The 14,920-nt window shown below is 47.9% G+C and overlaps 1 protein-coding gene across 1 annotated transcript in view; it reads left to right on the top strand.

Moving 5' to 3' along the window:
- VPS8 (VPS8 subunit of CORVET complex) overlaps positions 1 to 14,920 on the top strand; it is a 264,409-nt gene that overhangs the window by 86,584 nt on the left and 162,905 nt on the right. The window contains exons 22-23 of the mRNA XM_029911106.1: positions 205 to 427; positions 6,270 to 6,359. Coding sequence (XP_029766966.1) covers positions 205 to 427; positions 6,270 to 6,359 — 313 coding nt within the window. The remainder of the gene's footprint in view (positions 1 to 204; positions 428 to 6,269; positions 6,360 to 14,920) is intronic.

The raw sequence follows: 14,920 nt of genomic DNA, 5'->3' as shown, positions 1-14,920 counted from the left end.
ATCCTAGGCTACAATATGATGGATACATTTGTAAAAGTGTTAAACTGTGTCTATATTAGTGTTAAGTGGGGTTTCCAATTGTTAAGCTAAGAAATGCAGAATGCTGTAGTCAACTCGATTTGTATAGAAAGCAGGTCATTATAACATTTAATAGATTTTAATTAATCTTCATTTTAACAAGTAATTGTCACTTTTTTCTCTTAGTGACCTTCTGTTCAGCCAGATGTATGATAAATTGAGTGAGAATTCAGTGGCAAAGGGTGTTTTTCTGGAGTGCCTGGAGCCTTACATTTTAAGTGATAAGTTGATGGGAATGACAGCTCAAGTGATGAAAGACTTGCTGCTTCACTACCAAGATAAGAACCTAATGGAGGACATGGAGGCCTGCATTGTGCATATGGATATCACCAGCCTAGACATACAGCAGGTGAACTGCCATGTTAACTTAGCCTATGTTATACAGGAGGTCAGACTAGATGATCACAACGGTTCTTTAAGAGATTGCCTATGTCCATTCCACTTCAGATATGTGTGCACCAGAGTCAGAAATTTTTTCCCCTTGGCGGTATCTTTTGGGGCAGTGCGTGCAACCTCCACTGCCTCATGCTTCTGCACTTTGGTATAAAGGGCAGATTGACCCTGACTGCTCTCAGTTCATTTTTGCCTCCCATGATTGGTAGTTGAAGCACGTTAGCTTGTTCCTACTTTCTCTTTCAGGGAAATTTTTTTCTCTCTGGTATATAATTATTGGTACTCATTGCATAGTTAATTAGTGCTTTAGTGTAAGTTTCATTGGTCATTTTTCTTAGTTTTCTTAGCATGTCAGTTCCTGTTTGTTCTGGATGCTGATGCCAAGTACCAGAGCATGCTCGGTCTCTGGGGTTTCAGCCTTGCATTGTCAGCAAGAAATCTGCCAGTCAGTGACCCTCCATTCCAGGTGCCTTAAGTACCATGGTGAGGGTCACATCCGGGACCACTGTCAAATCTGCAGAGACTTCCAGTCCTGGACCAAAATGGGCAGGGAGGTGAGACTGCATCACCTTCTCCTGGAGGCCATCCTGTGTTCACCTTCCTGCTTGACATGGTCACTGAGTGTCAGGATCCCAACAAAGGCAGTCAGGGCCCAGGGTCAGAGCAGGGACAAAATTGATGCTGGAAGTAGCAGAGATGTTCATAGTTGGGTTACAGGCCAGGGTTGATACCAAAGGTCAGGGTCTGAATCAGGTTTCAGGGTCCGAGTCAGGAGGCAAAGTCCTAATCAAGCTGAGGTGAAAGTCAGGAATTCAGAAGCAAGGAGCAGGAACAGTTGTGGTAGCTACAGGAGATCCACATCGTTGCAAGGATACTTCCTGGAACACCCCTGCGGTTTATATAGGGCAGGGAGCCGATCAGGAGCCATGAGACTGCTGTCTGTCAAACCCTTCAGGCGGAACTTCCCATGGTCTGTGTCCACAGTGGGTCATGGGAAGTGGAGTTGTAAGCTGGTTACAGCTGCCACTGCGTGGTAGCCTGGAGATATCAGCTACCTAGTTGCTCTGCAGTCGTGGGTTCTAGACTCATAGGGCCTTACCTGGAGTATTTCTTCCTCTGTTAGAAGTGCGCCTCAGACTCTGCACCTATCCCATTCCCTGGAGCCGATGAAGAAACACAGACAGCATGCCTTGAAGGGCCAGTCTCCTCCAAAATATTGAGGTCCCCAGTACTGTCTGCCAGCAAACAAGCTGGATGGCAGGACAGAGTGTTCTCTGGGAAGATGCATTTTGGGCACAGACTTCATCTTGCCCGGAGTCATTGGCACTGGTGTTTGTGCTGTTGAGGTGGACTCCCACTGCAGTACCATCCCCTTCGATGCAGCAGCAGGGAAATCTCTTAGTACCAGCAATGCTGGAAGCTTATGCTGTGGCACGGGACCTACTGTCTCTTGGTGCTGGATTCTCCAGCAGTGCTGGAGACAAATCAACCGGTACCGATTGATCCCTCAGGCTGTGTTTTCAGACTTGCCTCCAAGACTCTCAGTATTGTGATGGACTTCAGACTTTCCAGCACTTCCTTGCACAGTGCAGTCCAGAGGCAAACTCAGCATGCTGTCTCTAGTACCAACCTCTCTGGAGGTGTGCCACTCGACCTCAGCACCGCATGGTACAGCATGTCCATGGTCAGGTGACTCAGGATCTTTCATCAGAGACTGAGGTAGGCTTCTATGTCCCTTGCTCCTCTCTCGCCTGTCTCATGATGATTCTGCTCCTGGTGCCTGGCAAATATCCTAAGGTGATCAAGGGATCTGGATTCTTGGGCTGGTAGGGCTTGGGTCCTATACCCTACCAATGGCCGTATTAGAACCCATGGGATTTTTCCACCTCCACCACCAGATCCGACCAGCTTCATCTTCCTTCTAGACACCAAGTGGATGACAGATTATTTTCCATGAGGAGGCTCAGGATGTTACTCCCAGTACCAAGCAGAAACAGAAGTCCCATCATTTTCCATACAGGAGGTGTCAGGCGTGTCCTCGCCTTTTCAGGGTGACTCCAGGCCCAACCAGAAGTTTATAGAGGGTTGCTTCCTCTCTTGATGTTCTAGTCAAGGTAGTGCAATAGAGTTCTATGGGCAGGCGGAACTACTGGCATCAGTAGGACCTTTCCAAATGCTCTACCTATAAATGAAGCCATTCTGGAGCCCGCAAGATTGTTCTGGCAAATGCCATCATCTCTGCTGCTGACAGCCAAGAGAACCGAGCAAAGGTACTTTGTCCCTTCTCGAGGCTATCAACATTTCTACCTCCATCCCTTTGGTTCCTTGCGCTCTTGTTTACTGCCAAGACAAGCATCAGGAATAGCCTCCTCCCCCAAAGGATAAAGAAGCAAAGAGACTGAGCATTTTCCATAGAAAGCTTTATTCCACTACTGGCCTGCAGTTTGTTTCTCTAACTAGCATGCCTTTTTGGCCAGATAAAATTTTTCCCGCTGGGGCCATGTACTGAAGTTTGCAAACAAATTACCAGACAGTGCCAGGCAGGAGTTCCAGGCCACCTTGGCAAATGGGTAGCTAGGACCTTTCTCCAAGCTGCATTAGATGGGGTGGATTTGGCAGCCAGAGGGATGGCATCAGCAGAAACAATGCACAGATGTTCATCATGGTTTCAGTCATTGGGTGTTCTGCAGGAGGTCCAACAGACTATCCAGAATCTCTCCTTTGAGGGATCCTACCCTCTTCTCTTAGCAGACTGGTGAGAAGATTCAGAGCTCAAAGACTTGAGGGCCACTCTGAAATCATTGGGCATTTACACTCCTTTGCCTGAAATGAAACAGTTCTGTCTTCAATCATACCAATGATACCCGCTTGTCACTCCTAGATAGCCTGACTACTACAGGAAAAATCACAAGGGGAGACCTACACCTCCTCAGTTTTCTTCTGTGGTAGGGTCTTGTAGACAGCCAGGAATTTGTAAGCAGCCTGTTTGACTGCCTTTCAGGAACAGAATATCGGTTAGTTTTGGGCCAGTTTCTCTCACCCCTGTTTTTTCCAACAGTTTATCCTATTTGCTATGCATTTAGGCCAGAATTACCATGGATTTACAATTACGTTTTGAGACCTCTCAATTACCAAGTTTTTAATCTACTTAATGTGTGCCATGTCATTTTTATATCATTATAGTTTTTTAATCAGAATTTTGTATGGTACCAAGTCAAATGTCTTAGAAGTCTATTATCTTTATCAATCAAACTTGTAATCTCGATTTAAAAAAAAAAAAAAAAATCAAGTTACTTTGACAGGATCTATTGTCTATAAACCAGTGTTGATTTCCACTAATTACATTACCCTCCTTTAATTCTTTACTAATCGAGTCCCAATTGAGGAGCTCCAATATCTTGCCACGGATCGATATCAGGCAGACAGGCCTATAATTAGTTGGGTCACCCTTTTTTAAAAATGGCACACTAACTTTCTTCCAGTCTTCTGGAACTTTGCTTGGATAGAACTAGGTTGTTTAAGTCATCCTCCCAGCTGTTCGTGTCAGTTGCAGATGGGATAAAACGCCTTCCAGTCTCAGCCTAGAGAATCTTGTCCTGGATTTGCTCCTACAATCATCTGCTATGACATTGCTAATGTAAACCTTCAAGACAGGGTATAGCAGCACATTCTTCAAGGTCTCGAGCCACTTCTACAGCTTGACTGGTTGTGGTAGCTATAACAGACATTTGTAAAACTGCAACTTTGGTTGTTGGTGTACACAACTCATTACGCTGTAAAGGTATCCCAGTATTCTAGAGATGAGGCCAAGTTTGGTCGAGTAGTCCTTCAGTTATTGTTCAGGTACTGAAACCCAGGTTGAACTGCTTGTGAGTCACTTGAAGTGAAATGGACACATGCAGTCACTCAAAGAAGAAAAAATGGTTACTAACCAGTTATATAGCTGTTGTTCTTTGAGATGTTGCACATGTCCGTTTCCTGACCCACTCTCCTTCCCCTCTATACGAGAGGCACTGGAGATTGCATGAGCTGCCCCAACGAATATCAATAGGGGAAAAAAATCTCTAATTCTGGCACACTGAGTAGGCACACACCTGAATTAGAATGGCATGTGGAACTCCTCTTGAAGAACAAGACTTACAGAACAGGTTAGTAACTGATTTTTTTTGTTTTGTTTTCTTTCTGGTCTTGGAATCTATGAATCTATGCATGGACTTCATCTGCATGAGAGGCAGCTCTGTTTTACAAGGCAGCATTGTACATATCCCAGGATACTCCTTGTAAACTTCTCTCTTTTTGTAACTGCTGGCCCAGCAAACTCCACCTGGATTTGGGAAGTTAAGCTGTGTTCTTTCCTCCTTCCCCAACGTCACCAGTAATAAAAGCTATGCAGGCCAAACTCAGACCTTACTATACTTAAACAACCCCATTGTCTTCAGTCAGTAACTGAAGACTTTAACCCAGAGAACAGCATTTTAGAGAAACTACACTCCACATTCTTTTAAACACACTAATTTAATAAAATATTTTAATATGTGTATTGTTTAGGGCATTGTGCCCAATTTGTGGCCTGGGGGACCACATAGTTGCCTTCAAGGGTGACTGAGTTAAGAAGAAAATATTCTCAATGCACTGTAGCCTCTATTTTTGTTTTCAGCCAATGCATTTGAAGTGGGCCATCACTACAAGGAGGTGGTAGGGCCCATGGTCACCCACGTGCCTCCCCTCTAGCCCCAGGGGCAGCTGTGTTGTGAGCTGGAAGCACTAATGGCTACTGTCTTCTCTGCATTTGCTCATCAGCTTGGCAGGGAGAAGGGTAGCTCTGGTTGCTGCATTGTCTGCTTCCCTGCTAGGCTGTGGAAGCCCCAGGGGGAGCAATGAAGGAGCTCAGCAGGCTTGGTCTTGGCCTAGGGGAGCACATAGCAAAGGATGGTTCCTTTCATCTTCTCAGCCCCCAGGGCAACCCAGCAGAGGGGAAAAGCTGAGAAGCAGCCACCAATCACTGCCCCATCATTCTCTGCCCTGGCACAAGTTAGAGCAACCTGGACCTTGCCAAACCGTTCCAAGTTAGAGCATGCGGTAAAGCAGCTGGGACTAGCCAGAGTGCAGCATTCTTTAGCTGCATCCACTCCTGATATGGCCCCTGCACCAGGATATTGGAGTAAAAGATACTGACTCACGGCTGCTGGGTGTTCCAAGCAAGGGGCTCCCTTTTTGACACCTGAGTTAGTGCAAAGGGAGTGTACCAGGGTAGAGAATCCTCAGGGTATGAACTGTGGCCCCTTAACTTTTTTGAAATAATATATTTAACCTGTAGGCTGGCTGATGGCATGGTGACAGAACAACTTACTAACTCAACAAAAGCCATGACATTTGGAGAGCTGTTCTCTTGGGTCCCTTGCTCCAGAGGTCAAGGGTGTAAGGAATTGGGAAGACCTGGATTTCTCATTCCGGTACCTCAGACAGGCCATGGATTTCAGGTGTACAGTGTAGAGTCCTAAGTCAGATCTGTCTCCCCCACCCTGGTAGCTTGGCAGAGTTCTGCATATGGCAAATTCTCACTTGTGTAACTTTGCACACCGCCCTCGCCCCCTCAACAACCCCCCCCCCCCCCCAAAAAAAAAATAACCCACCCATGCTGCTGTTTTCCTGGAGCTGGCTAGGATAAGTGCTATGGTCAGAGCTGTCTTTGAGTGAATACAGGAAAGGAAAGGAAATTAATGGGCTAATGGAAGTTGTTAGGCTGTTCTGTACAAGGATTCTCTACATCTGAGGAAATCTGCTTTGTTTCCATGCAGGTAGTTCTCCTGTGCTGGGAAAATCATCTGTATGATGCCATGATCTATGTGTACAACAGTGGAATGAATGACTTCATTAGTCCGATGGAGGTAGGAAGACTAGACATGACCTATGCTTGTGCTACCTAATGTCACATTTTCATCCATCCATCCCCTTTTTTGTTTCTCCCTGCACCTTTCATAAGACATTGGGAAGGATTGTTTCCATCTACATATTTTAATTTTTCAAACTGCAGTGAGATATTGGTCTGTGCCATTCAGCACTCATCTTTATCTGAGGGTCAGTTTGTAAAGCTCTGATCACTTACTGATCTTCTGATTTGGTGCGTGCTGCATGTTCTTCCCTGTGATTCTGAGCGTGGGAGTTTTGCTGATAGCTAGTGTACAGTGTATACAGATTCATCTCTTGCTCCTCTTTCCTACTGTATCTAGTGTGCATTTTTCATATTTCTCTGGGAATATTCGGTGAAACTTGATCAAATGCCTTTCTTAAATCAGTACTCTGCTGAGTGTCAGACCACAAACACTGGCAGATCTAATGTCTGTAACAATAGAAAACTAAACAAGTACAAAAAAACCCAGATGCAACTCAATAAGTAAGGGTTAAACAGAATGCATGTTACAATCTGAGCTGGCTTGTCTCCATGTTGCTGATGGCCATTCTGACAATGGGATGTAATGCACAACGATAGCATCCCATCTTCTGTCCAATTGGGAATCAGCAGGTGAGAGAATGAGTTTTTCTCTAGGCACCCCACTCTGTGCAGTGTCGTTTTGTCCGTTGGGAGTACCTAGTGTTTTAACGCCATCTAATGAGAATGTACCTGTGTGTGGTGGTGGTCAGAACTACAACAGGAGCAGTCTCTGCATAGTGGCAGGTTTTTAATTCTAGTATTGGGGCACAGGCTATCAATACCAGGCATGTCTCCTGTGGTAGGACCCAGTAGAGTGATATGGCTGAAGGCTGCATGGTAGGGTGTATAAAAATCAATGATTTAAAAAAAATAAAAATAAAAAAGCTATTTTTTTTATTTAAATCGGATTTTTTTTATAAACTGCTTTTTGAGCAAAAAAACCTATCTAAAGATAGATACATTATAGCTCAAAGATATCTCATCAAGGAATAGGGATTACAAATTCTAATTCTATAGTATGAGACAATATATTAACATAATGTTTAATAAAAGTTTTGTAAATGAGTTCCAGTAGTTCATGGATTAGGGACCCAATCTTATGGGGTTCCAGGGGCTTCTGTACAGATTATTTAGGTTAATATTTCTATCTACCCAATGGGACTCAGTGCTCAGTCTAGAAGATACCATCAGAGATGCTTAGTTTTGCAATTCTCAGACTGTGGATTTGTCTCCAGAGATAACATGCTTGTTAACAGCAAAAATGTTTTTAAGTAAATAAATAAATAATATATAGAGGTGAGAAATAACAGACCTCAACCCTATTGTCCCTCTGCAAATTTGTGTACACAGAGTCAATCTCTTACCTCTCTATAAAAGTGCAAAGTCTCAAAAAGTTAATGAATAGAAGATTGTTGGGGGCAGAATAGATCTGGACAAGGAGAAGTCTGGAGATAAATGAGACGGGAGGGACAGGCAGTAGAAACAAAAGTGAAACTGTTTGAGCAACGTATTCCAGAAGTCTTGAGGTCTTTCTGAGTGTAGCCTTCATTGATTTGAGATCTACCATACTAGGGTTACCATCCATCCGGGTTTACCCGGACATGTCTGGCTTTTTCAGCTTTAAATGGCCATCCGGGGGGGATTTCTAATAAAGTAGAAATGTCCGGGATTTCCCCCTTCCCCTCATGCAGAGTGCGGCGCGGCTGATTGGACGGCTGGGCCTGATTGAAAGCCGCTTGCAGCCACTGGGGCCTCTAGCAGCCAGAGTCCCTCCCGCTCCCTCCTCCCCCGCAGAGCAGCGCGGCAGTGTTTGGTTCCACGTGGAGCCTGCAGCTCTCCCTCGGCCTGGTGGGGGAGGCAGGCAAGGGACAGGGAACGGGGGGGGGAGGTTAGATTGGTCGGGGGTTCTGGGGGGGGCTGTCGAGAGCGGTTGGGGCAGGCAAGGGACAGGGAACGGGGGGGTTAGATTGGTTGGGGGTTCTGGGGGGGCTGTCGGGAGAAGTGGGTGTAGAGAGCGGTTGGGGCAGTCAGGGGACAGGGAGCAGGGAGACTTAGATAGGGGGTGGGGTCCTGGGGGCAGTTAGGGTGGGGGGGGCAGGTAGGGAGTAGGGGGATTCTGAGGGGGGCGGGAAGTGGGAGGGGGCAGGGCTGGGGCGGGGCTAGGGCGGCACCCCATGTCCTCTTTTTTGATTGTTGAAATATGGTAACCCTATACCATACCATTCTCTCACTAGAAGGGAAAACCTATAATGGCAGCAGGTTGTAAAAGAGACCCAGTTTGGGAATATTTTAATGAAGTTCCTCTACCTGTGGGTAAGATAGGCATGCGTGCAAAATGCAAACAGTGCAACAAAGAAATGCAAGGCCTTTGGAGACAGTGAAAACCCTCTCCCTCACGCTCCCCAGCCAGATCTGAACCAATTGGGAGCATGGCTTCACCCTCTCAGGAGCAGAGGCAAGAAGTGCAACAGTTTCCGAGGAGAGACTTTAACAAGGGTAAAGGGTCTCCCGCAAGATCCTTACCCTCTGTATTGACAGCACAGAAGGCAGACGCCTCAGGCTGTCACAACGCCTGAGCCGCAGCTCCCACGGAGCGCAGAGGCAGGGACCCGATCTCCCGTACCGGGAAGGTCTCCTTGGCACCAGTCCACTCAGCACCGAAAACAGACGCAGTGCTGACAGCACGCTCTGCTCCGGTGCCGAAACGAACATCAGCACCGAGCCTGCCTGCTGCTCCAGTACAGGCAGCGGACCCCCTGCAGGGCACCTCCAAGCGACCCGCGGCACCGGAAAAACTCAGACTCGGTAATTCGCCTGAGCACAGATCATGCTCAGTACAGTCCAGGGAGCAGGAGCAACAGTTTCTCAGTTAATGTGACCTCTCAGTGGCACCTGAGCCTAATTCCCCACTCCTGGATACACAGGGCTCGCTTTTTGAACAGCCGCTCTCCCCACCTGACCTGGCTACCTTTACTGACAGCGAACCTGATATGCATCAGCAGGCGGAGTTCTCCCCACCTGCCTCTGCTCCTCCACTGGAACCTTTTCCACCTCAGGTCACAGCTCACAACCACCAGCCTCAGTTTCCCTACTTCCCCCCCCCCCCCCCCCATGGGCGGCACCTGAGTTCTCCTACCCTATGCGTTGGCCTCAGTGGTACCCTTGGCCCCATCCTGCTGCCACTCACCCTCAAGCCCCTTCCACCAAACCTCTACCTCCTTCTGCACCTTGATCTCCAGCTCCGTCTACTTCTAGAGCACCTGAATTTCCCCCCCTCCCCCCCAAGAACATGAGCTATGGACCATATCCTGACTCACCGACCCCTAACTCTCCATCAGCTCCAGACAGAGCCCTCTTCCCTCCGCCTCCACAGAACGTGGACGATTGTAAACAATTTCAAGAACTTTTCAAGAGGGTGACACTCAGCCAAGACATCCCCTTAGAAGAGGTTCAGGAGACACAACACAGACTCCTCAAAATCCTCCAACCGTCTGCGCCCTCAAGGATTGTGCTCCCCATAAATGATGCACTCCTGGAACCAGCTGACACTCTCTGGCAGACTCCAGCCTCTCTCTTTCCAACTTCCAAAAAGGCTGAACATAAATACTATGTTCCTACTAAGGATGCTGACCTTTTATTTTCTCATCCACAACCGAACTCTCTTGTTATGGATGCAGTTGCACAAAGGACGAAACAGCCACACTATCGACCCACCCCGCAAGACAAGGACCTTAAATGCCTTGATGTCTTGGGTCTCAAGGTTTATACGTCCTCCACTCTACAGTTCAGAATTGCGAACTATTCTGCCCTCCTTGAAAGCTACAACTTCGATAATTACAATAAAGTTTTTGAATTTGCCTCCCATGTTCCAGAGGATAGGAGAGCAGACTTCAAGTCAGTCCTTATTGAGGGCCAACTGATTTCAAGAATGGCCCTACAAGCATCTCTAGACACAGCAGCCCATACTACTGCAACTGCTGTGGTTATGTGCAGATCTTCATGGCTCTCTGCATCCGGCATCCCTAAAGACCGGCAGACCAAAGTGGAGGACCTCTCCTTTGATCAAGATAAGCTCTTTTCCACAAAAACCGATGAAGTCCTTCACACCATGAAAGATTCTAGAGCGACACTGCGTATCCTGGGCATTCACCCATCCCTTCCCAGGAGACAACGATACCAACCTTATCAAAGACCATACACACAACAGTATTACCGGCCTCAACCCAGACCATATGATATAACCAGGAATCGCGCCAGAACTCCTAAGTGCAGACAAAATCAAGCACAAGCAACTACCTCCCACCCATCGGGAAATAAACAACAATTTTGAAGCGTTGGTTGAGGGTCTGCACGACCACCCCTTGATTCCACCACCTACTTGCCCATTTGGCCACCGCTTCCAGGGTTTCCAACATGCCTGGCAGCAGATTACGCAGGACCGTTGGGTCCTCGAAATAGTTCAGTCCGGTTACTCCATCCCTTTTATATCCTACCCTCCTACCCTTCCCCATCCCTCTTCAGGGACCCTTCTCAGGAGCACTTACTTCGCGCAGAAGTGGCTCACCTTCTACAACTGGGTGCAGTGGAACCTGTGCCAACACAAGATTGAGGGAAAGGTTTCTATTCCCATTACTTTCTGACCCAGAAAAAGACCGGGGGGTGGAGGCCTATACTAGACCTATGCCGACTGAACAAATTCGTGAGGATATAAAGATTCAAGATGGTCACACTGGGCACAATAATACCTGCACTGGATCAAGGGGACTGGTTCACAGCCCTCGACCTACAGGATGCTTATTTTCATGTACAGGAACTCCTCACTTAACGTTGTAGTTATGTTCCTGAAAAATGGAACTTTAAGCAAAACGATATTAAGCGAATCCAATTTCCCCATAAGAATGAATGTAAATGATGGGGTTAGGTTCCAGGGAAATTTTTTCACCAGACAAAAGACTATATTTTACACAGACAGACAGACCAAGAGTATAAGTTTTAAACAAGCAATTTAATATTGGTACACAGTGATGATGATTGTGAAGCTTGGTTGAGGTGGAGGAGTCAGAGGGTGGGATATTTCCCAGGGAATGCCTTACTGCTAAATGAACTAGCAATTGATTGAGCCCTCAAGGGTTAACTCTCACAATACTGTACAAGGCAGCAGGAAAGGAGGGAGGGCAGACAGACACACACCCTGTGTGTGTGAGAGGAAAAAATGAGCATTTCCCCTTTAAGTAGCTGACCCCAGGCTTAAGCACACTGCCTTGTTAATTAAATCAGCTTGCTGAGACCTGAGACAGCAGCTACTGCCTAGAAGCTCCCTCCCTCCGTCGTGTGTCCCCCCCCCCCCATGGAAGATGGGGGTAAGCAGGGTGCAGGAGCAGGGGGGAGGGGGAGACACCCTGACATTAGCCCCCTTTTCCCCCCCTCCCCCAGTGGCATAGCCAGCTTCTAAGAGGAGGGGGAGCAAACATAAAAAAGGTGCTCCCCCTTGGCTCCTCCTCCGGCCGCCCTGCCCCTCCCCCCCCATGGCTCCTCCGGCCCTGCTGTGCCACCCCTGTGCCCCCTCCTCACTCCTCCAGCCGCGGCTGCCGGCCACCATGCTACGCCCCCCCGCTCCTCTGGCCGCGCCTGCCGCCCCCCCTCGCTCTTCTGGCCGTGCCTGCCGGTGGCCAGCCTGCTCCCCCCCTCACTCCTTCGGCTGCTTTTGGAAAGGCGCCGCTTATGGAACATGTGCTCAGGGGAAGCAGCTGCTTCCCCTGCACCCTGCTAGCTACGCTACTGCCCTCCCCCCATACAGCAAGCAGGAGTCTCTGGGAGCAGCTCCAAGGCACAGGGCAGGAGCAGCACATGGCAGTGGGGGGAGGGACACAGCTGAACTGCAGGCAGCTGCTGCACAGGGAACTTAGGGGGGAATGGGGAGCTGATGGGGGGCTGCTGGTCCGCCCTGGTTCCAACCACCCACCAGCTAGCTGCAACGGGCTGCTCTTCCTGCAAGCAGTGGACAAAACAGGCGGCTGCCAAACGACGTTAGAAGGGAGCATTTCACAACTTTAAACGAGCATGTTCCCTAATTGAACAGCAACTTAACATTGAAACGATGTTAACTGGGACGACTTTAAGTGAGGAGTTCCTATATCAGTTCATCCAGCCCACAGATGCTTCCTATGATTCACAATCAGACACGACCATTTTCAATACAGAGTTCTTCCTTTCGGACTCTCCACAGCGCTGAGAGCTTTTTCCAAGACTCTAGCCGTTGTCGTGGCTCACCTCCACACACATGGGATCACGCTTTTCCCTTACCCGATCACATTCCCTATGCATGGAAGCCATCTGACTATGGAATTGGTGCATACAACATCACATACAAATCATTGCTTCATACCTACCTGGCTGCCATAACACTACTGCCGATGCACTCAGCAGGCACTTCTCGACAGAACACGAATGGGAACTGCACCCCGCAATACTTCAACAGCTCTTCTCCCTCTGGGGCACCCTGTCAATAGACCTCTTTGCCACAACCCAGAATCGCAAATGTCATCTATTTTGTTCCAGAGCGGGACTCAGGACTGCATCCCTAGGAGACGCGTTCCTCATCCCCTGGAACAACTCTCTCCTGTACGCCTTCCCACCAATCCCTCTGCTACACAGGTTATTCGCAAGATCAGAGATGACAAGGCCCGGGTCATACTTATTGCCCCAGCTTGGCTGAGACAGTCGTGGTATCCATACCTACTCCGCATGTCCTCCTGTCATCCATGGACTCTCCCCAGCAGATCAGATCTGCTTTCCCAGGACAACAGACGGGTTCTTCACCCTCAGCTCCAGAAACTCCACCTGATGGCCTGGTTGCTTCATGGTTCCCAACCCACGAACTAGCTTGTTCCAAGCAAGTTTGATACGTCCTCCTGCACAGTAGAAAAGACTCCACTCGTAAAACTTACCTGCAGAAGTGGAAACGTTTCTCCCTCTGGTGCTCACATAATCACTTAACACCCCATGCGGTAACCCTCCCTAACATCCTAGACTACCTTCTAAAATTGAAACAGGATGGACTCTCGCTCAGCTTCATCAAAGTGCACCTGGCGGCACTTACCACCTTCCATGACTTGTTAGAAGGCTACTCACTCTTTACCCACCCCACCATAAAACTATTTCTCACGGGCCTACAAAATCCCTACCTGGAAATTTATCCAGCGGCAGCTACGTGGAATCTTAACCTCGTTCTTCGCGGTATCATAAAACCTCTATTCAAGCCCTTGGCCACCTCTTCTCTTCTTCATATGTCCATGAAGGTAGCTTTTTTTAGTTGCTATAATGTCAGCAAGGAGAGTAGGAGAAATAAGCGCCCTGATGGCCTATCCTCCCTACACAATCTTCTGCAAAAACAGTCACCCTGAGACCACATCCTAAGTTTCTCCCTAAGGGGTGTCCACCTTCCACCTTAACCAACCGATATACTTACCTATATCCCAAACCTCACAAGACTTTGCACGAGGCAACTCTGCATGCTCTCGACATCAGGCGAGCAATCGCCTTTTATTTAGACAGGACTAAAACATCTCATAAGTCCCCGCGACTCTTTGTCTCCAGTACCGAAAGATCGAAAGGTATAGCTATCTCTAGGCAACGCCTGTCCAAGTGGATCTCTGACTGCATCAGATCCTGTTACCGCATCCAAAATATTCAACCACCCGAAGGCATTAAAACTCATTCCACTCGAGCCATGTCGAAATCCGTTGCCTTCCTACATAACGTACCCGTTCCTGTAAAGCGGCTACATGGTCATCTGAACACACGTTTGCCAAACACTATGCTATCACGCAGGATACCATGGCAGACACCATAGTAGGTCATACAGTACTCTCTACAGTACTCACTGCTGCAGCTCCAAAGTCCCACCAACCATAGTGGGTACTGCTCCGCATTCACCTAGAGTGGAGCACCCACACGGACAGCATTCGAAGAAGAAGAGACAGTTACTCACCTTGCAGTAACTGAGGTTCTTAGAGATTTGTGTCCCTGTGGGTGCTCCACTCCCTGCCCTCCTCCCCTCTACTTTGGAGTACTAGTATGATTTCTCCACAGTAGAGAAGGAACTGGGGGGAGGTGCGTGCTTAGGCAGATTCTAATGAGACCGCGAGACAGCAGCTGAACGCATGCGTCCCAACCAGGCACTGCTACCGAAGATCTCCGATCAACAGCGCCGGGACGCACCGTTACCTAGAGTGGAGCACCCATAGGGGGACACATCTCGAAGAACCTCAGTTGCTGCAAGGTGAGTAACTTTCTCTTTCTTCCTTTGGACTAATTCATTCCAAATTGAGAGATTGTTTGGGACCTGAAAAAGCAAGAAAGTTTGTTTTTCTTTTCCAGGTTATGAACAAACAGGAAAATGAAGGTGAAGATGACTGAGTTAGCTGCAGAAGCCAGTATTTTAAGTTTCTCATGTTGACCTGGCTGACATAGTCAATTTAATTTTTGTGTTTTTTTTTTTTTTTTTTTTTTTTTTTT

Source organism: Terrapene carolina, unplaced genomic scaffold, assembly GCF_002925995.2.
Source record: "Terrapene carolina triunguis isolate 2854851 unplaced genomic scaffold, T_m_triunguis-2.0 Scaffold88, whole genome shotgun sequence".
NCBI classification, from domain to species: Eukaryota; Metazoa; Chordata; order Testudines; family Emydidae; genus Terrapene; species Terrapene triunguis.
The sequence above is the reverse complement of the archived record's forward strand: the minus strand, read 5'-3'. Positions and strand labels throughout refer to the sequence as shown.